This window comes from Amblyomma mixtum, chromosome 10, assembly GCF_055824585.1.
Source record: "Amblyomma mixtum isolate Tamu chromosome 10, ASM5582458v1, whole genome shotgun sequence".
Taxonomy (NCBI): Eukaryota; Metazoa; Arthropoda; class Arachnida; order Ixodida; family Ixodidae; genus Amblyomma; species Amblyomma mixtum.
Window position 1 is genome coordinate 116,477,859 of NC_143021.1, and position 24,997 is coordinate 116,502,855.

The 24,997-nt window shown below is 50.9% G+C and overlaps 1 protein-coding gene, 1 long non-coding RNA gene and 1 pseudogene across 2 annotated transcripts; 1 reads left to right on the top strand and 2 right to left on the bottom strand.

Moving 5' to 3' along the window:
- Window positions 1-4,891: 4,891 nt before the first annotated feature.
- On the bottom strand, window positions 4,892-7,909 carry LOC149326741 (uncharacterized). The gene has a single exon (XM_089564016.1). It carries the CDS (start codon window positions 7,174-7,176, stop codon window positions 5,134-5,136), a length of 2,043 nt encoding a protein of 680 aa, XP_089420142.1. The 5' UTR covers window positions 7,177-7,909; the 3' UTR covers window positions 4,892-5,133.
- A 1,218-nt stretch (window positions 7,910-9,127) lies between these two features.
- On the top strand, window positions 9,128-14,696 carry LOC149326742 (uncharacterized; annotated as a pseudogene).
- A 6,535-nt stretch (window positions 14,697-21,231) lies between these two features.
- LOC149326743 (uncharacterized) lies at window positions 21,232-24,985 on the bottom strand. The gene is made up of 4 exons (XR_016285976.1): window positions 24,883-24,985; window positions 24,489-24,557; window positions 23,910-23,974; window positions 21,232-21,379 (listed from the first exon to the last, which is right to left on the bottom strand). It is a non-coding gene; the product is annotated as an uncharacterized LOC149326743 (long non-coding RNA).
- Between the last annotated feature and the right edge of the window lie 12 nt (window positions 24,986-24,997).

The following is a 24,997-nucleotide window of genomic DNA, read 5'->3' on the forward strand; positions in this document are numbered from 1 at the left end:
CTCCCCTCTCTTGCTCGTTCCTCTGCTCGTCTTACCCAGATAGTTGACTGCGACCGCTTCCGCTCGACTCGTCTCTCTACTTCCTCTTCTGATCCTATCACCGATCTCTCGGCCTGGACTGAGACACTATTGGCGGACGTCCGCACTGCCACATCCACACTCCCTGGAGCACCACGCTCCACTATGGCAGACAGTCGTGTGCTGCACCTTTGGGAGGCTTATCACGCTGTCCACCGCCGCTGGCAGGTCCAGAAACACAATCGCCGCCTGCTCCTTCGTTTGGCCCAGCTGGCGTCGGACAGAGAGGAGCACTGCTCCTCTCTTCGTCGGCAACAGTGGGGCCAGACCTGCGATCACATGGCCGGCAACCTGGGCCTCCGCAACAAGTGGTCGCTTCTCAGGGTGCTGCTCGACTCTACACACACCAAAGCCTATCAGCGCAAGGATATTTCTCACCTTCTTCACTCCTCCCCACTCTCCGATTCTGACTTCCTGGCGGCCCTCCGGAGCCGCTACCTCTGCTCTGACCCCCTACTCCGGCTCCGTCAACCCCGATCGTTACGCTCGACTCCTTCCGCTAAAGCGCCGAAGCATCGGAACGGTTTCTTGGTGCTGTATGCTACAATGTGTTAAGGACGGGAAACGCCAGCCTACACAGAATCTCCAGACATCCGGAAACTGTCAATAGACACGACTTCGAAGAGGCGTCGGCGTGGCGGCCCCGGCACCCCGAAGGCAAGTGGCGGCGTCAACAAGGGCGCCCCCTGGTGGTTTATGGGGAGGACATCCGCTGCGCGGAAACGGTCCTCGGCTCAACTCCCATTAGCGGTGTGAAACCCAAACGGAATGCAACGGCATAGCGTTTCGGCGGCTATTCTGTGTTGTTTATGGCCAGCGCGGCTGCTGGCGTGCTCACGCTTCGGTAACAACTTCCCGTCTTCCTGGAACCTTTCGGCGCAAGTGCGACACCAGCCCTCCGTACCCACGGCTCGCTGTGAAGTGCAAGTGTGTTTTAGCTTGTGTTTTAGTGTTTTGGCTGACGAATGGCTCGACCTTAACGGCTTATCGTTGCTGCGAGGGATCGGCAGGACAGCATCTTCGAGGAAGTGGCGAGGGTGAAGGAGGGCGGACGTTCCTGTGGGCGGACCACTACAAATGGGCACGTGACCCAATTCACAGTGATTGGACGCAGTCTGAATTGACCAAATTCCCCAACCGGGGACCTGGGGACAGGACACCCTATTTAAAGGGACAGTGAGGAGAGCACTATTAATATTTTTATAGCAAAATCTGATAGTTTGGCATGTCATGGCTTTGTTGCCACTTGTCCTGCAGCGAAAGATGCATTTATTTCTAAGAAATTTGGATTCGAAGTTGAAAAAGTTTTTCCCGCCGCTCTGATTCAAACTTGGGATTCTCTTATGACGACACAGGACTAAGTGACGTGAAACATGACGTGCACATGACGTAACGCAGACTCCGTGATTTCTGGCGGCCAGCAGTGCGGCCTGGCAGCAGCCGAAAAGAAAGCTACCGCCGGCCGCACGTTGAAGGCATGTATCCGCTATTGCGGCCGTCGCTACAGTCGCTTCGCTTACGTTTGCACCGGCGTTTTGCCAGCGTTACGATGGAGCCCGTTCTCACGAAGTCGTCAACGAAGTTCTCGCAAATAGACACCTTTAGCATACCGTGTACCTTGTTACCGTTATCGGAATACCGGGAGCCCGCCGGTGAGCAGGCGCTGATTGGTCCCGATGCTGCGAGCTCGCGCGTAGCTGCCGGGCACGTGGCGCCATCTGGCGACGTCAAGGAGATTTGCGCATGCATTGGCTGCGCCTCAGTGATTTGTGGCTTCTCGGGTCCTAGTGTTCCTACAACCATTGGTTCTAGCAACACTGTTTTGTCCTATGACGTCACGATGCTTGTACTTGCGAGTTTGGCCTGTGGCGGCGATACCTGTATTTTGGTTCTTGCTCTTTTCTACATTACAAGAGCTTTGTTGTCAGTAGGAGTGGCGTTTTTGTAATCAGGACCTGGTATTCTGTCGATACAAGCCAACTTCAATTTCTCCTCAGTGTCCCTTTAAGCCGCTGCTCGGCATGGAGGGGGGTTCTTCAATTGTTACCTTGTCTCCCAACTTTACCTTACTTGTCTCACCTTAATCATATGTAATTATACCTTTATATTTTACCTGACGCTTGTCTGGGAAGTTCCTTCTATGTGCCGGCAGTCTGAGGTAAACTATGCGAGGGACCCAACTCCCCAGAGGGACCCAACTCCGATCTTGATGCAAACATCTCCCTTGGCGAGGTTCGTGCGGCGCTACTCAAGCTCCGCACCACCTCGGCCCCAGGGGCTGACCGCATCACTAACAATGAGCTCCGAAACCTAGATACCCCCTCCCTCGAAGCCCTACTAAACCAGGCTGGCACTCTTCCCTCCTCGTGGACCCATGCACGTGCTTCTTTCATCCCTGAACCCGGCAAACCTATTGCCCTAGAATACCTCCGCCCCATCTCTCTCATTTCACAGTGGTTAGCACCGATAATCACACGTGCCTTTAGGAGACATTTTATTACCCGATAAGTGTATTTTTGACAAAGCGCATGCGCGCGCTTTCTTGACGCCCTGCCTTGAAAAGCAGCGTGTTTTTCCAATAAACGTAGTTGCAAGTTCAGCGCCGTGTGTGTCTACTCTCTGTTCTCGTCCTGTGTCCTTGCGCTGTTTTTATTACAAGATGCTTAACCAACTCGCCCAAACTGCCATTTTACTACAAGTAAATTCTCTTCCTTCTTCAGGTTCGTTTGCTTTTCTTCGGGGGAGTTCAGCCTCCTCCAAACGTGAGTTGTTCGGTGGTGTTTTGAAGCACAGGAGTCCAGAAGCAGAAGGTACGAAAGGGAAATTATATTTACAGAGTATATACAAGGCAAACTCAGTTACAGAAGCATGAAGTCACACAGACGTTTCAAGTACTGCAACTTAGAAGGTACTTATCTCACATAGAGATACTATCTCACACAGAGATACAACTTCGGGAAAATCTTACTCATCGACCGGCGGTCTCGGTTAGAGCCTAGAAGTTTTCCTTACGTGCTAAGCACGGAGCCTGGTTGGGACTTATCTCACACAGAGATGCGACTTAGGAAAATCTTACTCATCGACCGGTCACCGGAGGTCTCGGTTAGAGCCTAGAAGTTTTCCGTACGTGCGAAGCACGGAGCCTGTTTAGGACTGCCATTCCTGGCTTTTTCTTCCGTTTTTATTACATACATAAACAAAGGCGCTGGGGCGGTCATTTCTCTTGACCCGCCCCAGTCTTTGATCAACCAATGGCTACTTAATTTCGCAGTAGCCACGGCCCTGTGGGTTGGGCATAGCCTCGAAACCAGGGCTCGAATAAATAAAACAATCAAATCAAGAAAACATTCGTAAAACGCTCTCCACGCAACACCCTCGCCTTCCCCCAAGAACGCACTTTCCGTCTTAAGTGCATGCACGTGCGTAACTGCCTCAGGGCGGCCACCCTGGCGTGCTGCGTCCAACCGGAAGACCTTTGTTTACCTCCCCGCATGGCTACAACGCTATCAGTCAGCGGATCAGTCCTTTGATCAGTCGCGGTGGGAGGGAGACCACCCCTTTCGGGACGGCAAGTGCACGCCGCACGCGCGCCCTCTGCCCGAGGCGTCACGGCTGCGTTCCAAAGTGGCGTCCTCCCCATGCCGGTAATTGCTTCCGCATTTGTTGCTGCACTGCGCGAGCCACGCGGGAAGTACAAAGGGGAGAGCCAGCGAGGTCGTGTACGAGGCGCGATCTTACACGTCCCCCCTGAGAGGATAAACGAGCTTGGGAGTCCGCTCGTTTAGACAAGATCAACAAAAGATCGCGGCTGTCTACAGACACAATATGCATAGAAAGAAATTGACATGCTGAAAAACGACACTCGGGTCACAAAGATACAACACACCGATACCGCACAAAAACACTCATGGATTATACACAGAGCATACACGATATCTGTCACAGTACGAGAGTCAGGGGCATGCAAGCATCCTTGCACAGAGTTCTGGCCACAGATCACCGATCACATCACAAATTGCAGCGGGTGAACGGGAACATTCACGTAGCCCGAGGGGCCATGGCTCATTGCTCCTTACCCCAGCTCGTGCTAGGGACGCGAGACAACGCGTCGGCGTTGCCGTTACAGGTGCCTTTCCTGTGTGTCACAACGACATTGTAGCGCTGCAAGGCCAGCGCCCACCTTGCCAGTTTTGCCCCATGAGGCGTGCTCGTCGTTAGATAGGATAAGGGATTGTGGTCGGAGACCACGCTAACCTGTGCTCCGAACAACCAATGGTCGAATTTCTTGAGCGCCCAAATGATGGCAAATGCCTCGCGCTCGATTGTTGACCAGCGGGTTTGGGTTGTAGTGAACCGGTGGCTGGCGAAGGCGACCGGCTCCTCTCTCCCCGAGTCTCCCATCTGGGCCAGGCAAGCTCCGGCCGCGATCGCGGACGCATCCGTGAACAGCCAGTATGGCTTGAGCATATTAGGGGTATTTAGCGCTGCAGCTTCGCAAAGCGACGTTTTGAGTTTAGTAAAAGCTTCCTGCGCTTCCCGAGTCCAAGGGATCGCGTTTGGCACGCCTCGCTTCGTCAAGGATGTGAGCGGTGCAGCGACCTCACCGTAGTTCTCTACGTATTCGCGGTAGTGCCCGCATAGCCCAGGTTGGCTTCGCAGCTGCTTTTTCGTAGTAGGCGGCGGAAGGTCGCGAACAGCGGCTAGCTTATCGGGGTCCGGTCCGTGTGTACCGCCACCCACGACGTGACCCAAGTACTTGATCTGAGCTTGTGCGATCTGACACTTCTCGGGGTTTACCTTCAGTTTGGCTTCGCGTAGTAAGCCGAGCACGATGCTTAAATGCTTCACGTGCTGCTGCCACGCAGCGGAGAAAATGGCGATATCATCGAGATATGCCGCCGCGTAGCTCTGGTGTCTCGACAGCAGCGTATTCATCATTCGCTGGAATGTTGCAGCGGCATTTTTTAACCCAAATGGCATGACGCGCCAAGCGTACTGCCCTTCGTGGGTTACGAAGGCAGTCAAATGCTGACTCTCGAGGGCCACTGGTACCTGTCAATAACCGCGTCTCAAATCTACGAGAGTAATGAACTTCGCGCTGCCGACCCTCATAATTAACACCTGCGGGGGTGTCATCGGGAAGGCGTCAGTACGTGTAGCCGCGTTCAGAGCACGGTAGTCGATACACATACGCACTGAGCCGTCCTTTTTGCCAACGCACACCACCGGATGAGCATGCTCACTTTCTACTATTTTTGCATCAGCCCGAGCTTTCTTAAAGCTTTCATCTGACAGCTGGGCCGAACAGAAACTCTCGCGCTGCTCTGGGGCCTCGTCTTCATCGTCACGCGTTGAGCGCCGGGCTTCGGCGGGGCACCCGTCACTACCTTCTTCATGTTGCTCGCCTGATGTCACGGGCAACTCTTTATTCTCCGGCTCGCCTGCCTGCGAATCGTTCGCGTGAGCCACGCCTGTCGTTGAGACCGGCTCTAAAGTCTCCCTGCCAACGGTGAAAGATGCTGTAGTAGGGCCAGCTGTAACGTGTGCGTCGCTTCGGGGGACCGCTCCGTTGCTGTGTTCGCACTGTGCTAGCAGCTCCCAGTCTTGTCGCGAGAGCAAGCAGTCCACTCCCTCCGCGAGCTTGCCCGTAATTGCGCACACTATACGTACTGCCTCTGGTCGAGCTACAAGCGTGGGGCGCCGCCTCATACTGACCGCGAGCGTAACTAGCTTCGCTTCTATTGTTTCACCGAAAGCTGAGACAAGCTTTATCTTGCCAGAAGGCTCATGAGACGCGTCTGGCATTAAGCTTTCTCGGACTACCGTTATTTCGCTACCGGTGTCTATAATCGCCGTTGTCGGTACTCCGCCGCATTCGATTTCTACCCGCTGCAGCTTTGATTTGCGCACTTCATCTGACGATCTCGGGGATCTCATTTCTGCAACCAGCGTCCTGTGTGGGTAGGCCGACTCAGCGGTTTCGGCAGCGTCCTCGCTGGCGACGGCTACTTTCTGAACCCGGGCGCGTTTATCGTTTGTCTGCGCGTTCTGCGCAGCGCGGGGGCAGTGTTTAGCGACGTGACCCTCTGCGCGGCACACATAACACTGTGTCTGCCGTTTGATGTCACTACTTGAAGGTGGGCATGGGGACCTTTCTTTCTCCGCGTGTGCGGTCGTTGGTCGCACCGCGCGCCCCTTTCCTTTAGCTTGCTCGAAAGTCTGAAGCATCTGCGATAACTCATCCGGTTTCGCCCACTTTTCGCCCTCGCGGAGGCGCACATACTCCAGACCCTCGGTGCTTAAGCTAGCTTTCATGCGATCGGCTACGACGAGAGCCACCACATCTTCCTTAGTGTCTGCCACCCTCGAACGAAGGTAATAGTGAAAGTATGTCTTCACGCGAGAGGCGAATTGGGCCCAAGTTTCCTCCTTACGCTTTGCGGCGCGTTCGAACCGATCCAAGTACTCGACGGGGGTCAGCTTCAGCTCGCTTAATACGGCCGCCTTCACTGACTCGTAGTCGCTGCACTCGTCGTCCTTAAGACCGCGAAGCAAATACCGCACACGCTCGGTCAGCGTCGGCATGATCAAGTGTACGCGGCTGTTTTCCGGCACATCGTACGTCGTGAAAACTCTTTCCACCTCGTCAAACCAAAGCGGTACGTCCGCGTCGCCCGGCAACTTGAGTCCCTTTAGGACTTTGGCGCATTGGGAGACTGGGTCGAGGCCCGTTCGCCGTTGTTCCCCTGATTCCGATATCAAGGGGGTCTGCCGGCCACCTGTCATCGCTATCCCAAGTTTCTGCAATTCGATGCGCTCTCGAGATTCGACTTCGAGCTTATGCTTCGCAAGCTCGAAATCCAGTTCCATGCGGCGGATTGCCATAGCATCGGAACCCGCCGTTGCAGCTACCCTTTGTAGCGCTTCTGCTATCGGCTCTGATGTCGCTGCGTCCTGCTGCGACGTTTCGCCTAACTGATCATCGCCCTCTGACGTTTCGCCTGGCTGATCATAGCCCCCTGTAGCCATCCCCTTTAATGCACTCGCATTTTCCTGTCTGCGATCTGAGCTCGCCATCATGCTCCTTGTCAACACCATACGCCCGTTTACACATGAGCCATAACCACCTCAGAGGTACGCAAGGAATCCCGCTCACCCGTGCTGGTGTCGCTAGTAGGATCCGTTGCCTCTCTGTTGCCGCTGCCTCGTCCCGAGATGCAGGATGAAGGACGCCTCAGGGTCGGCGCTCTGGACTACCTTGTTCCCTTGGCTGGACCTGAAGATCGGCTCCTTCCCGGGTTCCCGGACGGTCGTTGTCTGACGCTGCTGGCTTGACGGTGGTGTCGGCTCACGGTCGACGATTGCCGAATTCTGTCGTGACTGCGCCAGTAAATTCTCTTCCTTCTTCAGGTTCGTTTGCTTTTCTTCGGGGGAGTTCAGCCTCCTCCAAACGTGAGTTGTTCGGTGGTGTTTTGAAGCACAGGAGTCCAGAAGCAGAAGGTACGAAAGGGAAATTATATTTACAGAGTATATACAAGGCAAACTCAGTTGCAGAAGCGTGAAGTCACACAGACGTTCAAGTACTGTAACTTAGAAGGCACTTATCTCACACAGAGATACTATCTCACACAGAGATACAACTTCGGGAAAATCTTACTCATCGACCGGCGGTCTCGGTTAGAGCCTAGAAGTTTTCCTTACGTGCTAAGCACGGAGCCTGGTTGGGACTTATCTCACACAGAGATACGACTTCGGAAAATCTTACTCATCGACCGGCGGTCTCGGTTAGAGCCTAGAAGTTTTCCGTACGTGCGAAGCACGGAGCCTGTTTAGGACTGCCATTCCTGGCTTTTTCTTCCGTTTTTATTACATACATAAACAAAGGCGCTGGGGCGGTCATTTCTCTTGACCCGCCCCAGTCTTTGATCAGCCAATGGCTACTTAATTTCGCAGTAGCCACGGCCCTGTGGGTTGGGCATAGCCTCGAAACCAGGGCTCGAATAAATAAAACAATCAAATCAAGAAAACATTCGTAAAACGCTCTCCACGCAACACCCTCGCCTTCCCCCAAGAACGCACTTTCCGTCTTAAGTGCATGCACGTGCGTAACTGCCTCAGGGCGGCCACCCTGGCGTGCTGCGTCCAACCGGAAGACCTTTGTTTACCTCCCCGCATGGCTACAACGCTATCAGTCAGCGGATCAGTCCTTTGATCAGTCGCGGTGGGAGGGAGACCACCCCTTTCGGGACGGCAAGTGCACGCCGCACGCGCGCCCTCTGCCCGAGGCGTCACGGCTGCGTTCCAAAGTGGCGTCCTCCCCATGCCGGTAATTGCTTCCGCATTTGTTGCTGCACTGCGCGAGCCACGCGGGAAGTACAAAGGGGAGAGCCAGCGAGGTCGTGTACGAGGCGCGATCTTACACTACACCTCATTTCCTGTCTTGGCAAGCTCTTCGAGCACGTCATTCTGGCCCGCCTGCAGACTTACCTGGATGACCACGACATATATCCGGACTCCATGTTCGGCTTTCGTCGTCAATTATCCACCAGGATGTCATGCTCCAGCTTTCCGAGGATGTCCTACATACCTCCCACCACAAACGCACTCGAGCAATCCTGGCGTTGGACTTTACCAAAGCATTCGACAATGTACATCACACTGCAATTTTGGACGCTCTCTCCTCCCTTCATGTCGGACCCCGTGTTCATGCTAACATCACCGCTTTTCTCGCCCATCGCACAGCCGAAATCTCACACGGCCCACATTCTTCTTCTTTCTCCCTTGGCAACAAGGACCTGTCTTGTCCCCGCTTCTTTTCAACATAACCCTCTTCCCGCTGCCACGTGTTCTGCGCTCTATTCCATCTCTATCTCATGCTTTCTGCGCCGACGACATCACCCTCTGGGTGACCACCGGCAATCTTGGTGATATGGAGGCCAATCTCCAAGCGAGCGTGTACACGGCCGTCACTCACACCCGGGCTATCGGGTTGAGCTGCTCCCCGTCCAAATCGGAGCTTTTGCTCCTTCTACCTCGGCGGGTGGCCCCCATGTCGCCTTCTCCTCTCACCGTCTACTTGGATGACACATCCATTTCCCTTGTCTCTACCCTCCGCATCCTAGGACTATTTATTCAGTCCAATGGCAAACACACCACCCTCATCACTAGACTCACAAACGCTGTCCACCAGACCATCCGCCTCATCCGCTGCATTGCCAACCGCCACCATGGTATGCGTGAACACGACCTCCGCCGCTTGGTCCAGGCCTTTGCCCTAAGCCGCTTCTTTTATTCACTTCCTTATTTCTTCCTTTCTCGCACCGAGGAGGACAAAGTCAACAGCCTCATTCGCCAGACGTATAAGTCATCCTTTTCCCTTCCCATATCTACCTCGACGGCTCGGCTATTGTCCATGGGCGTCCAAAACTCCCTTACGGAGCTTACGGAAGCCCACCGTACAGCGCAGCTCCTCCGTCTCTCCTGCACCCGTCCGGGTCACGCACTTCTATCCACTGCACCCTTAAGCTCTCCTCTCTTATCCCGCTTCCCACCTCACTGCCCATCCCTTCCCAAGTCTCCCCCCTGCTAACTGTTCATCCCCTCCCGAAGAATATGCATCCTGAACACCACCCCTCCCGCAGAGCAGCGCGAGCCTCCGCGCGCTGGCGTGAGTACTGACGGAAAGTTGCCGTGGCGCATGTGGATGCCGCCTCGTTCAGCCGCTACCCAGCCCACACCCTTGCAGTCACTGACAACTCTCTCCAACCCAATCTTACTGCCTCAATCTACACTTCGACCTCTGTAGGCGTGTAGACGCCGACGTCGCAGCTATTACCCTTGACATCACTCAGACCTCCGCGGAATACATTTTCAGTGACTCCAAGCCTGGGGTCCACAACTACGCGGGTGGACGGGTAGCACCCCCGGCCATCGGCATCTTACGTTAAGACACCATGCCCTCTCGCCCCAAACAAATAAACTGGGTGCCCGCTCACGCGGCCCATCCTGGCAACGAGGGGGCTAATTACATCGCTCGCGATTTGACCGACCGAGCAAGCCCGCCCCCGCCGGGAATGGATACGCGCAACGCGCTCCTCACGTACCACGACATCACTTTACACTACCGCCTCTCTCGTCTCATTTTGCCCCCTCCGCAAAAATCTCTTTCCCAACCCCACCAACGCTTGTGGCGCCGCCTTCAGGCCCACACCTTTCTCACCCCCGCGCGTCTTGCCCTCCTCCACCCCGGAGCGTACTCGCCGGCCTGCCCAACACCCTCTAAAGACTAGAGGCTGTTGGCCTGCCGCTTATGTGACAGCCCAAGAGCCGACTACGCTCATATCTTATTCTCCTGCCCTGCACGGTTGCCCCCTGCCTATTGGCAGATAAACAGTCCGCAGCAGTGGGAGGCTGCTTTGTCCAGCACCGAGCCGAATAGCCAACTTCGGCTGGTTACCTGGGCAGAGGACGTCGCGACTAGGCACGGCCTGGACACCGCAACCGGCAGCCTGAAGGCCGCCCACAATGCTGCTGCGTAATTTTGTTTTGTTTTAGGCCTTCTAATAAAAAGTTGCTCACCACCAAAAAGGCAGAGAGAGGAAAAGGCACAGGCGCGTGAAGATGCCAGAGCGGCGGAGGAACGCGAGAAATCGGCCCAGGAACGCGAGATACGTCGAGCAGCGGGTGCCAAAGAGGAGGAGGAAAGACAAGCAGCGTGTGCCAAAATGAGGAAGCACGTGAGGAAGAAGGGGAGGAAAGAAGGATGGAACGAGAGAAGGAATTTCTTCTGTGGAAGCAGGCGCATGTCACGGGAGGATATGAGGAGATCACGGACGATGATCAGCGTTCCTTAGCGGGTACCGAATCTCCTAGACCAGGCAGAGTTTGTCCAAGAAAACTGATGGCACCTTTTGATGACAAAAGAGATCATTTGGACGCATATCTGCAACGATTCGAGCGCATAGCTTTGGGGCAAGGCTGCAAGCGTAGTGAATGGGCCACGGCGTTGAGCATGTGTTTAGTCGGGGAGGCGCTGAATGTGTTTGGGAGGATGCCCGCTGCTGATTCGATGGACCCCGAGAAACTCAAGAAGCCACTCCTCCAAAGATTCAGGCTTACATAGAGGGTTTTCACGAGAAATTTCGCACCGCGAAACCCGGGGATTGTGAAATCACTAAGCCAATTTCATGCAGACTGTCCAACTATTTCGACAGGTGTTTTGATATATGTAACACCGAAAAGAGTTTTGAAGGGTTGCGTGATAAGCTGGTGGCAGAGCAGTTTTTAATATGTTGCAGTCCAAAGCTATAGCGCTATTCTTGAAAGAAAGAAAGTTGTGTTCATTGGAAGAGTTTGCCGATACAGCAGACCAATGCCACGAGGCTCAAGCGCTGAGAAATATGAGTAAGGCAAAAGAGGAAACTCAAAAGGTCCCAGAGATAGATGCGACAGAACCAAGAGCCTACGGTGGTGCTTCTAAGGCGCCACTAGGATGTTTCTTCTGTGGCAAGGTGGGACACCGTGCAGTTGACTGTCGGACTAGTAGCGTTGCCCAAAAGAGACAGGTTGTGTGTCAAGGTTGTAATAGGAGAGGGCATACTGTGGATGAGTGTCCATATAGAACGCAGGACCTAGCTGCATGCATTGTGGACTCTCGGGTATAACTTGCTTTATCACTTGAAGTTCCACAACTAAAAGGAGAGCAAACGCCGCTAGAAAATGAGGCGGTGAGTGGAACACCCAAGTCGAAAGCAGTAATGCCGGTGGTGGTTTGACAAATTGGGGACCGTCCTATATTGGTGCTTAGAGACAGCGAAGCCAACACAGTTTTGATTCGGAGAAGCCTGGTGAAGGACGAGGACCTTACAGGGGAGGCGTCTGCCGTCACACTTGTAGAGAGCATAGTCTGGTACCTTCCTGAAGCCAGGATTTGTGTGTCCACGCCACAGGTAGCGGCAAAATGCGTACAACCAATCTACGATTTCATCCTGGGAAACAATACGGGTGCAAGAAGTGTCGAGGACCCTGATCTCGAGTGGAGGATGCTCGACGTTGAACACCCAAAAGAGGGAAGGCCCACGACAGCTCAGGTGGGTGATGGGGCAGTCAGCTCAAGGAGCAGCTCGAGCAACGCAGCGTCCACTCTACTCCTGCTACTATGTGTCTGAGCATAACACCGGTCGAAATTGGAATTAGGCAAAGAGAAGACCTGAGTTTGAAAACCTGCTTCGAAAGACTTGGGGAAAAGGAAAAAAAAGAGGGAAGAAAGAAATGAAAATGAAAGAAAAGGAAAGAGTAAAGAAAATTAAGAGGAAAAAGAGGAGCAAAGAAAGTAAAGTATAACGGCTCTACTCCAAAGCAAGGCGGATGTGTTTTCGGATGTGCCGGGCAAAACTAATGTCATATGTTGAAAATTAGTATAGTCAGATGGAGTTTAGTCTTGCAAGAGTATTCATTTCAGGTGGAATATACTAAAGGCAGAGATAACATTCGAGTGAACTTCATGAGTAGAGCCAACTAAACAACTTTAGCTATCCCTGGGATGTATATATTTTTGTTGTTGTCGTCGTGCGCTTTTACAAGAGAGTGTGTTGTGGACGCTAACATATGTGGATGTTCTTAAATGCAATTTTGTGTGTTGTGTCAGTGGTGTGCTTTTGGTGTGTGCTGAACATCTGCGGTGTGCTGTGTGTTGGGTCCAGAATCGCCATGGAAGACTTTCGGTTGGCTGGAAGGCTTGAAGAGGAAGGATGATGTGAGCAGTTTTTCATAGAAATAGTTTTGAGAGAGGGGGCCTTTGTCACATATATTAGGAAATTGGAAAAAGAAGTATGAACTAAAATCTGGAGAAGACGAAGAGGATGACGATAAGCATGCCGTGTATTAATCCAAGACTAAAGAAGATGAAGAAGCACTCGTTAAGGTTGGAAGAGTTGATCGGTGGTGAAGAGAAGACGATGACGACGAAGACAATTAAGGATGACGTGTACCAACGACAACGCTATAAAAACACCAGGAATAGCGTGGCATTGTGGGCCTAGCGGCACCGAGCGAGCCAGGAGTGAGCAGCAAGTTGTCACCCGGGTCGGGTGCGTGTTCGCCAAATGCAGCCGGTACAGCCAGCGATGACAGCGCCGCCCACCGGCAGGTAGCAGCCACATTAAGGCTGGTTATAAATATTCATTCAGAACGACGGCTTGACATCGCCGCTAGGCAGCAAAGAAGTTGCTCGCCTTCAACGAGCTGCAAGTTAAGAAACGCCGCTGCCTCATTATCGACCCGGAAGACCAGCAGGTAAAGCTGCGGCTACACTGGATGCTTCACGGTGTGGCCGACGACGACATTCGGACGGCATTCGCGGCGTTTGGCAAAGTGACCGACGTTACGCGTGAGCGGTGGCGGATACAAGGCGTCAATGACAAGAGCTCAACGACAAGAACGGTCCTACTGAAGTTGAAGCCCGGCTTGAAAGTGGATGACCTGCCACACCAGGTACGTGTCGCCGGAGAGTTGGCTCTTGTCGTAGCGCCTGGGCGTCCAATGCAGTGCTTGCGCTGCCATGGTACAGGCCACGTGCGGCGTGAATGCAAGGTTCCCCGCTGTACGAAATGCCGGCGGTACGGCCACGCGGATAATGAGTGTGTCCGCACTTACGCGGTGGCTACGGGCGGGGCGTCGAAAGACGACTCTGCGGAACTCCTGATGGATGTAGTCGAGGCTGAAGAATCTGCGAAAGGCATAGAGGAACCCGAAACGCAAGCAGGATCGACGGGCTCTTCGATGCCGGACGCAAGCCGATGCCGGACGCAGCAAGCCGATGCCGGACGCAGCGATGCCGGACGCAAGCCTGAGGGGGCAGAACCTACTAGAAAGGAGACGGAGGCGTCGAGCGGTGAAGTAAGCGTGCCAGCGCTCCAAGAAACCGAGCCAGCGACTCTGACCGAGGAGAACCTTGACCAGAGCGGCGCCCGCACGACCGGCGTCCCTGCCCCAGCGAAGCGGCCACACGCCCAGACCGGAACCGAAGACGACAAGGCGGAAGCCCCCAGCGTCGAAGAGCCGCCGGCAAAAACGACCCAAGGACGGCGGTCGTCCATCCGGACACGATCAAATGTGTCGACGGAGAGGAGAGCCCTTGACAAGCCGCCCCCGCTGCCAGGCCTGGCACCAGCACCGGATGGCTCCGGTGTCAACGATGTCGTCTAGCCAAGCGCTAGACGTGAAGGGTAAGCACCATGTTCCCGGCCTCTTTCTTCTGCATTAAAATGGCTCATGCGTTCCCCATGAAAGTCGGTACACTTAATGTCAGGGGACTGGCAAGTAAGAAGAAGCAGAGCCAGGTGTACCGCCTTTTAACTGAGCACGACATTGACGTCCTGGCAGTGCAGGAAACGAAAATTGACGGGGAAGAGGAGACCGGGAGCATGGTGAGACGTTTCACGTCTAAGTTTTTTGCAGTTGTCGCCCACGCTGTAGGAACGTCTGCGGGTTGTGTCATCTTTGTAAAGAATGTACCGGGACTTGAGGTTCAGGCATATACGGCGTGTCCTTCGGGTCGATTTGTTTTGGTTGACCTCCTGTACGACAAAACATATTGGCGCATCATTTGTGTGTACGCCCCAAATGCGATGGATGAGAGGACAGCGTTTTTTCAACGCGTACAAAAGCACTTCAGTTGTGAGAAATGCCTGATCGTAATGGGTGACTTCAATTGCGTCCTGAGGGGCTGTGACAAAACCAGTGCAAGGGCATTTAGGGACAGAAGCACTGAAGTACTCTCAGAAATTATAGACACGTGCAACCTCGATGATGTGGCCGAATGTTTAGAAGGCGAGCGTTGTGTGAGACTCACCCATTTTCAACGGTCAAGCCATGCACGGCTAGATCGCATTTATGTGTCACCGAACGTTATTTCAAAATGCAGTAGCTACAATGTAGTACCGGTATCATTTTCGGATCATTGTTTAGTGAAGTGTGGGATAGGGACAAAGAAACGAGGAAATCAGTTTTCTTGGGAGATGTGGAAATTAAATAATAAGCTCATTACAGACGACATCTTTAGCAGGAAAGTAAACGAAGAAATCAGTAAATTAAAGCCGAGCGGGGAACTGAAAGTATGGCAGCAGTGGGAACTTTGCAAACAACAAATAAAAATAGCAGCAATCGAAAGGTCAAGTTGCATACGACAAGAGGAGAAGCGTGAGGAGGACAATTTAAGATCTTTACTAGCTAGACTTCTCGAAAGAGAAAGCGAAGAGCCTGGCAAATGGATGGATGACATTAGGAAAATAAAAAATAAGATTGAACTCTTTGACGAAGAACGCTATCGTGGCGCACTGGTGCGGGCTAGGGCGCAAGATATAGCTGATGGGGAGACACCTTCAAAACGAGCGCTAGGAATGGAAAAAACGCATGCTCAACGAAACCACATTGAACAGATTGAATGGGGCGGGGCGTTATCTGGAGAAAGCGGGCATATCCAGCAGGCATTTCTTGAATATTATCAGGCGCTGTTTGCAAAGCAAGAAGTGGATGTGAGCGCATTCAAGGAAAAGTTTCTTGGCGCTTTGCCGCGATTAGATGACGAACAGAAAGAAAGGCTGCAGCTGTCGATAACTGCGTCGGAGGTCGAGCAAGCGATAGAAAATTTGAACCTGGGAAAATCTCCTGGACCTGATGGGTTAAGCGCCGCTTTTTACAAAGCATATAAACGCGAAATAGTGCCAGTACTGACAGCAGTTTTTAACGAAGCCTACAAAGAAAATGAATTGCCCCCGTCTTATGGTAAATCCCATACAGTGCTAATCCCTAAATCCGATGACGCAGAAAAGTTAAAGCAGGTCACAGCATATCGTCCTATCGCCCTCACAAACGTGGATTATAAAGTTTTCATGAAGATTTTAGCCTGTAGACTACAGTCAGTAATTCAGGATATAGTCGGTCCCCACCAGACGTGTGGGATCAAGGGACGCTCTATTTTTTCCAATATTCATAAAGCGAGGTGTGTGCTGGAATGTTGTGATTACACAAATAGCTGTGCAGCCATCCTTCAGCTAGATCTCGAGAAGGCATTCGATTGTGTTTCGCACGATATCCTGTTCTGCATACTCGACCATGTGAATTTAGGGTCCATTATTTGTGAGGGAGTGGCCTTGGCGTACCGGAGCTGCACGACAAGATTAATTGTAAATAAGAGTTTGGGGGCCCCCATTAGCCTGCAGCGTTCGGTGCGCCAGGGTTGTCCCCTCAGCCCTCTTCTATTCTGCATTTACATTGAAGCGTTGTGTTTGAATATCATGGAAAGTGAAAAAATTCGAGGATTCCAGCTACAGGCAGCAGAAGTTAAGCTGCTGGCTTATGCGGATGATGTCGCGGTGTTCACAGTGAACCGGGAAGGTATAACCGAGGCCGTGGCATGCGTAAAAGAATTCACCAAGATCACCGGTAGTAAAGTGAATTGGTCAAAGTCCCTGGGGCTTTGGCACGGAGAATGGCCAACGAAGCCCGGCAATTTTGCAAACGTGTCCTGGGTGACGACCCCAGTAAAGTACTTAGGCGTTCCACTGGACGGTTATCGCGATAGCGATTCGTACTGGAAAGCACAGACGCAAGCTACGCGTGAAAAGGTGGAAAGGTGGAAATGGCGACACCTTTCAATTTTCGCAAGGGCCACAGTGTGCAATCTGTTTTTTATGTCTAGGCTGTGGTACGTGATGCAAGTGTTGCATTGTGCAAGGATGAACGTACAGAGACTGCACCGGATCTTTGCCGTTTTTGTGTGGGCTGCGGACTGGGAACGCTGTAGCCGGACCAATTTGTTTAGGCGGGTGAAGGATGGCGGCCTGAGTCTGGGACACTTATTTCTGCGGCAGATTGTAAGCAGATTTTGTTTTGTGCGCGATGTAAGCGATCCGTTTTTGCGCACTGTGTGCCAATTAAGGCTCGGAAATGCACTGCCGGACTTTGTTGTCACAACCGAAAGTTTCTCGGGACGTATTTTTGGTTACTTTAGAGAGGTTGTCGCGAGTGTTCGATTCCTGTCTGTTCGATTTTCGTATGAATATTTATCTTCTGTTAGCAGGAAGAAGTTGTATAAAGATTTGTGCGATGCAGTTCTTCCACAACCTATGTACAGGGCCTTATACAATGGAGGTCAGGGACGCGACGTACTTAAGCGTGTGAAGGCGATGCAGGTGCCGCCAAGTGCAAAAACTTTTTTCTTTAAATTACATACCGGAACACTACCAGTAAAGGAATTCTTGGAAAGGAAGCAGTTATTTCTACCTTGGGGATCACATTGTTTAATTTGTAAACAACCAGAAACAATAGACCACGTTTTTTTGCACTGTTGGGAGGGGGTATACTTTTGGGACATCTTGCAACGGACTTTAAAAAAGGAATTTCCGCTCGACGCTCATGGTATTCGGTACCTGCCTGTAGAGAGTGAGGATGGGACACCATTCGACCTCATTATGCTAATGGGCCTCCATTGTATTTGGCGCTCCAGAATGGCAGGATATCATTGCGATCCTGATGCACGGCCAGCACGGATCTATTTTCGGGAGTGCATGCAAGAGTATATTGAAGTTCAGAAACTTGCTCCTGAAGCTCCCGAGTGGCTCGAAAGAGTCGAGCCTTTGGTGACGCTTAAGGAGTTTTAATATGATGAAGCCACGCACCCCCGGGCGGATAGTGTTGTTAATTATTGTTCATTGCGCTCTGTAAGTGTATTTGTGTACTGTGGTTCTTGCCGAAGTCAGGCAATAAATAAAAAAAAAAGCCGCTATGGCGCAGTGGATTAGAGCCACGTGTTGCGTATGGAAGGTCGGCCGTTCGACTCCGCTCTCTATACTGTAATTTTATTGTTTTTTAAATTTCATTTTTTTCCAATTTTTTCCCTTTTAGGTCGCAAATCGTGATGCTTAGTGGCATATAACGCCGTTTAAGAGGATTTATTATCCCTTTTAGGTAAGCCGTTGTGACAATCTTCAGTCACCGTGATCAATTCACCGTGGTTTCAAGCCATGTGGCTGTATACAGGCTGCAGTTGGCGAATACGCCACCCGGGTGGGCCACGCATAACTGCAGAAAGTGCACCGCCAGTGAACATCACGTTTTGTTTTAGTGCGAAAACACTATTCTGATGGGTAAATTAACCCCCGGGCAAGATCTAGTGATGTTTGAATGCTTGCAGCGTTTGTGGGTGTGTGTGCCAAACGAAATAAAGGAATAAAATAAATCAAATAAATATCCACGACTAGTATTCAAAACCCGCGAACAGATCAGCATCGCTGGCCACTGCACGAGAGCGCTGGGCTATCGCTGCAGCCGAACACATCTTGTGTTAAACTGCAACACACTCCCGCGCTGTGCACTGCACATAGTCTTCTTCATCAACTAATACTACTATCAAACTAGTTTTCGCACTTTGAGCTACGTGGCGGTAGTGACAGAGAGATGTGTGCTGCATGTATTGGCATGCATGATAATGTTGTTACAGAAGCATGGCACTAGAACAATAAGCGCTGCCGTTAAAAAAATTGCAGCAGAAGCGCAGCACTGGAGCATAGGCCGCCAGCGTACACTGGGTAAACTGGCATCGACGATAAAAAAATTGAAGGCGCGCATAACCGGCTCCCTGGGCCAGCGGACCCCGGTCGCACTTTCAAGCACGTGGCAGCGGTGTCCACCTGCCAAAAAACTGTGCTTTAGCACAATATTTCCTGATCAGCAATGATAAACCGCCAGCCATTTTTTGTTTCCCTTTATGGTGCAAATTCCTAGTACACACAATGCTGCCTGCTGCCGCAGAGTGACAGCGGTTCTGGAGGCAGTCTGAACAATCAGGCATGTCGCTCGCATTGATCGTACTGCGCGCCGCAAAACGTCTTCGAAAATTCGAAGCAGCCATATTTCTGGCGCGTCATCCAATTTACCATTTTTTTAGGCCCGTGAGACATATCTACTTAACGCAGAGGGACGGGAACACTCGCATGCTTCGTCTAAAGCTGCCTCTTCGACACCGAAAGACATGGCTGCAGGTGGTCTCAGAACTAATTCTCGCAGAACGAAAACGGCCGTTCTTATAACGTGTGGGGAAGAAAACTTCAATTTTTGAAAGCCAGAGTAGCTTCGGCGAGCGCGGCTTCGGCCGCTTATCTGTTTTTTGAGCAGCGTCCGCTCCGGCGGACGCGGTTGTTGCTGCGACGCGCGTCTGTTCTTTCCTTTTTCTCTTTCCTCTGATCTTTTAACTCTCCTCTGTCGGCACGATGGCAGCTGTGGTGGCTCGGCTCGAGCCAGTAGGCAGGCCCGTGCAATTTCCTTTTAAGGCGGAAGCCTTTAATGCCTCATCGTTGTAAGCAGAAGCTGTCGACAGAAATGTCACGCTTTTCAGTTGGTCGAAATGGTCGCGACGTCACAGTGCGCGAATTTCAAACGGGGCCAGTTGTACTTTGGCTACTAACCATGCAACCAATTAAAGGGATCGTATAGTGATGCCCCAAGTAAGTTTGACTGAGTTTAGTTAATTGCTTACTTAACCAATTAGTCCAATTAACCTTTCTAGTCAGACCAGATCAATAAAGAAAACCGAGTAGGAAATTGGCCGAGCTTGGGAATCGAACCCCGGTCTCCGGAGTGCGAGTCGAGCACGCTACCACTCCGCCATGCAAGCTCGACGGTTTGGAATGAACAAAGGTGCGTCTAGTGAATATGGTGTCTTCGTTCACTCCCATCTTCCTCCCTTCCCGTTACGGCGAGGTTTAGGTGTCCACCGAGATATGAGAGACAGATACATTTCCTTTCCTCAAAAACCAATTTACCGACGAGCAAGGCGTATTTGTCCGAGTTTCAGATTGGTCCAAATTGGCGTGACGTCGCAGCGCGCGAATTTTTGACGGGTGTCCACCGAAATATGTGAGACAGTTACTGCGTAATTTCCTTTCCTCAAATATAATTTTCATTTTCTTCATTACGGCCCCTCTTTCTTCTTTCACTCACACTTTCTTCCTTCCTGTACGGTGCGGCTCAGGTGTACACCGAGATGACAGAGATTTACAACCCCATTTCCTTTCCTCAAAAATGGCTGAGGCTTAGCTTAGGTTAAGCCTAGTCAGATGCGAAGCATATTGTCCGCGAGTTGCATATCGAGCACGCCGCTTGGCTAGACGTTCTTCACGCTCTTCATCAGTCTCTGTAGCACGCCGCAACTTTTGCTTCTCATTCCAACGAGCAGCTCTGTCTCCAGGAGGCATCTCTGTCCCGTGTACGCCTAGCAGAGGCAGGCGCACCCATCACGTGTTCACTACAGCGCACCTAGCGGCAGAAGCAGGAAACACATCGGTCGCGACGCCTCGCGCGACGGCGTGAGCTGGGGCCCCGTTTCTCTTATGTCGTTACGTCACGCATCACGTGGTCCTCCTTGGTCGCGACGCCTCGCGCGACGGTGCGAGCTGGGCCCCAGTTTCTCATCTGCTGTGACGTCACGCACCACATGGTCATCCTTGGTCACGACGCCTCGCGCGACGGCGCGAGTTGGGCCCCCGTTTTTCATCTGCTGTGACGTCACGCATCACGTGGTATGACATGGAGGTCACGAAAGGTCAATGGTAACGACACCGCCGCGCTTGAGGAGCTGGGTTGGGCTATTTTAGTATGCTTCGCATAAAAAGCGTTGCGTTCAAAGGGCAACGCATCGCGCCGAACGGGTGGTGGCGTTCCTTGGACTCCGCGGCAGCGCTACAACACGCTGTCGCGTTCCACTTCTAAAGGCGAAGCTTAAGCGTCATTAATTGGCAGCCCAATCAACCAGTGTACATTCACTGGACGTCCGAGGTATGTCCTTTACTGGATATACGGATATCCGTGGGAGATCCGCCGACGTCCAACGGCTCTCGCACGGACCTCCGACGGAGGTACAAATATAATTATTTAGACTGCCGACAGATATCCATCTCGGATATCCGCCGGCGGATCTTTTGAGGATATTTGCAGGTAATGCATTCTTCACCATTATGAGGCAAGCCAGAACTACAACCACCAATCAGTGCACCTCCCAGGGCCACTGGGCCTATTAAAAGCCCGCAGAGTGTCTGAAATCGGACATACACCTTGCTGTATGTAATCTGCATGAATCTGTAAAGCAATCGACCAAAATGGCAAAGCATATCAGTCGGGATGATTTTATTATGACATAAATGCCGTCTTCAGTCTTCATGAGGAATTCATCAAGCCGGCCATACACAGCAGCAGGAAGGATACTGTACAGACCATGATGAATTTGTAGACAAGCCGGGGATGTATTCTGCAGAAAACAGTAAACATTAAGTTCAGAATATGTAATTAAAGCAAGCGAATTTGACAGACACCATTCAGTTGTATGCAGTAAGTCCACCGTGCCAAGTAAATTAGTCATCTGCCGCTCCGAAAGCATGTTTACATCTTGAACAACTAGTAAGTTGTAAGCAACAGAGGTGAGAATATTTCTTGCAATACAAAATATTTTGCTTTTCCAAAAAAACTGCAAAAACAAATGCCCGACTGCAAAGCTTTGTACCAGTTCATGAAAAATGCGTGTACATTGCAAGCTTGAAGGAATTGGTGAGCGCTATAAAAACACGGAAAAGGGATAAACACACAGGACAACTGTTTAATCTCAGAAGAAACATGACTAAATACACACATTTGACTTCATATCATACACAGAAGAGGGAGGAACACACGCGCTGACAAGAATGAAGGAAAAACAGGTAAAAACTATGCGAGCTTACAACAGCCGAAGATTACTATTCTTGAGGTAGGTTAATTCTGTTCCCCCTAACATCACTGAAGGGGAGCTGACGCATTGCTTATCTGGAGCAACGTGCATTGCAAAATTTTCGATAATTTCTCGTTCCCGTCAGTTTCTAGCCCTACCTATTACTTTGGTGTTTTTTAGCAAGGGTATGCATTTACAGTGTGCGAAATGAGGTGCCAGATTACCGGACTTTGCAAGTTGTTCACTTGATCTTTCGTGTTCCCGGAGCCTCTTGTTAAGGCACCTTCCCGTTTGCCCTGCGTAAGTTTGTTGGCAGCTGAGGGGAATGCTGTAAATGACGTTTTCGTCACACTTTACATAGGTGTTTTCGTGTTTGGTGTTGCACCCAGGTTTCTTTTTGTGGTCTTCATTCTCGTTGACCTTTTTACACATTCCAATGAGCTTATTGGGAGCTGAAGAAACCACCTGGACTCCGTACTTGTTAGCTGTCCTCCTTATTCTGTGGGAGATATTGTGAACATACGGCATCACGGCAGGGCGTCCCTCGTAGCTCGTTTTCTTAGTTTTGTGGGACCCAGTAACTTCTCTTAGTAAGCTTTCAGCAGTACAGCAAAGTAACTGCTACGGGTAACCGCTCTCCTTCAATCGGGAGACCTGTTGGTCTACGCTGTGAATTATCAGTCATTCCAGAATTGTAAAGCGAGCTGTAGCTACGTCTTGCCTGAAACCAGCTATAAGAAAATCTTGCCCACACTCGATAATTCAGAGCGTAGACCAACAGGTCTCCCAATTGAAGGAGAGCGGTTATCCGGAGCAGTTACTTTGCGGTATTGCTGAAAGCTTACTAAGAGAAGTTACTGGGTCCCACAAAACTAAGAAAATGAGCTACGAGGGACGCCCTGCCGTGATGCCGTAGGTTCACAATATCTCCCACAGAATAAGGAGGACAGCTAACAAGTACGGAGTCCAGGTGGTTTCTTCAGCTCCCAATAAGCTCATTGGAATGTGTAAAAAGGTCAACGAGAATGAAGACCACAAAAAGAAACCTGGGTGCAACACCAAACACGAAAACACCTATGTAAAGTGTGACGAAAACGTCATTTACAGCATTCCCCTCAGCTGCCAACAAACTTACGCAGGGCAAACGGGAAGATGCCTTAACAAGAGGCTCCGGGAACACGAAAGATCAAGTGAACAACTTGCAAAGTCCGGGAATCTGGCACCTCATTTCGCACACTGTAAATGCATACCCTTGCTAAAAAACACCAAAGTAATAGGTAGGGCTAGAAACAGACGGGAACAAGAAATTATCGAAGCTTTTGCAATGCACATTGCTCCAGATAAGCAATGCGTCAGCTCCCCTTCAGTGATGTTAGGGGGAACAGAATTAACCTCCCTCAAGAACAGTAATCTTCGGCTGTTGTAAGCGTGCGTAGTTTTTACCTGTTTTTCCTTCATTCTTGTCGTCAAATGTGTGTATATAGTCATGTTTCTTCTGAGATTAAACAGTAGTTAGAAAGCGCTTCGTCCTGTGCGTTTGTCCCTTTTCAGTGTTTCTATAGCGCTCACCAATTCCTTCAAGTATGTATTTCCAACTCGCCCCAGTAGTAGCTCTTTTGTCTTTTACATTGCAAGACACCACAGCTACTCCCACAGGCAGTCACTTCCACAGTGATGGTCAAAAAAATTCAAGTGCAAGAGTAGGGATCCTTACCACATCGTTGCAAGCTAGCTAATGACTTAGGTTGGGCACAAGGTACACTCATAGAGAAAAGTTTGCTGGATGTCGATTTTCCGAAAATATTTATTTTTGCATTGCCTCGCCAGGCAGTCAGCTGAAATTTGTTCAATAAGATCGAGTATCCATGTCCCCTCCTGATTCTAGGCTTTTGATTAAATTGCTCTGGCTAACAGCACAGAGAAAATGTTTCACAAAGAACTCTCATACCACAAATTTTTATCCATTATTGTACAAGTACACTGCAGTATAGCTAGATACCCTCCGCTGCACAGAGCAAACAGAAGAAAAGTATCCATTATGTGACAGGGTCAAACTTGCACTGTAGTTCAAACTTACCTGAAGGTTGCTGCTGTAAGCTGCAGGTACTATATAGCTGCTAGCTTAGGTCAGTCACATCCACACTGTATGGACAAGAAAATAAAGTATGAGAGAGCACCTTATACTGCACGTTGTCAACGATGCAGCAAAACACAATCTCTGTCGAAACTACAATGCCCACAGGGTTCACTGATGAATCACGCATCAGGGCACTGACAGCATATTTGATGATCCACAGCTGCACAGGAGTAAGGAAGAGAGGTCTGGTCACAATCCAGGAACATGTGGCTCTAGGCGTGTCATATATGGTCCTGCTATCTGGCTCAGCATTGAGCCCTGTGGGCATAACATGTTTGGCAAAGTTATACCAAAGCACTGCAAGAGCTCATTGCACTCAGTGATTGGGAAGTAAGTGAAAAATGTGACTGAAGCTCGCAAATTTAACACAACAGTTAAGCTTTCCTAAACAATGCTACTGCACAGTGCAAAGTACTGTGTAGTGAGTGGATGGTTGGAGACTTCCATTTGGCAAGCCTAATAAATAAATTAATAAGCTGTGGAAGTATGCACAACTTTTATATGACATTTTCAACCTACCTGTGCTTTCCACGGCTTGGCATAATTAATGTAGGCACCAATACACTCGGTAGCCGGGCCACATCCACACTGCAAAGGCAACAGAAAAGTAAGAAAAACTAAGTCGCGAAGCACTGAAAAACTAACACCGTCCTGGCACTATGCTTTTCGTGCATTCTGTTTTATCGTAATTATGAACCTACGCGCAATTGCCTTAAGATTCACACCATGCAACTACACACCGTCTCAACTTTTTTTCACAAACACGAGAAACACGTTTGCGGCAGCTAATGCATAGTGCTTGCAACTTCCACTCCGTGGCAAACAAGTAGCGCAATAGAGTACAACTGCGTTAATGCGGTTTAGTCATCCCACAGCAACACCCTGAAAGTAATTTTCAAGCACAGTTACTTACCTCGCAAGTGTTAACACCATGGCCGCTTCTTTCATCCAAAGCAACAAAGCATGTCTCGGCAAGGGGTCAGGCGACACCGGAGCTTTTTCACGAGAGCCTCAGACTCAAAAGAACG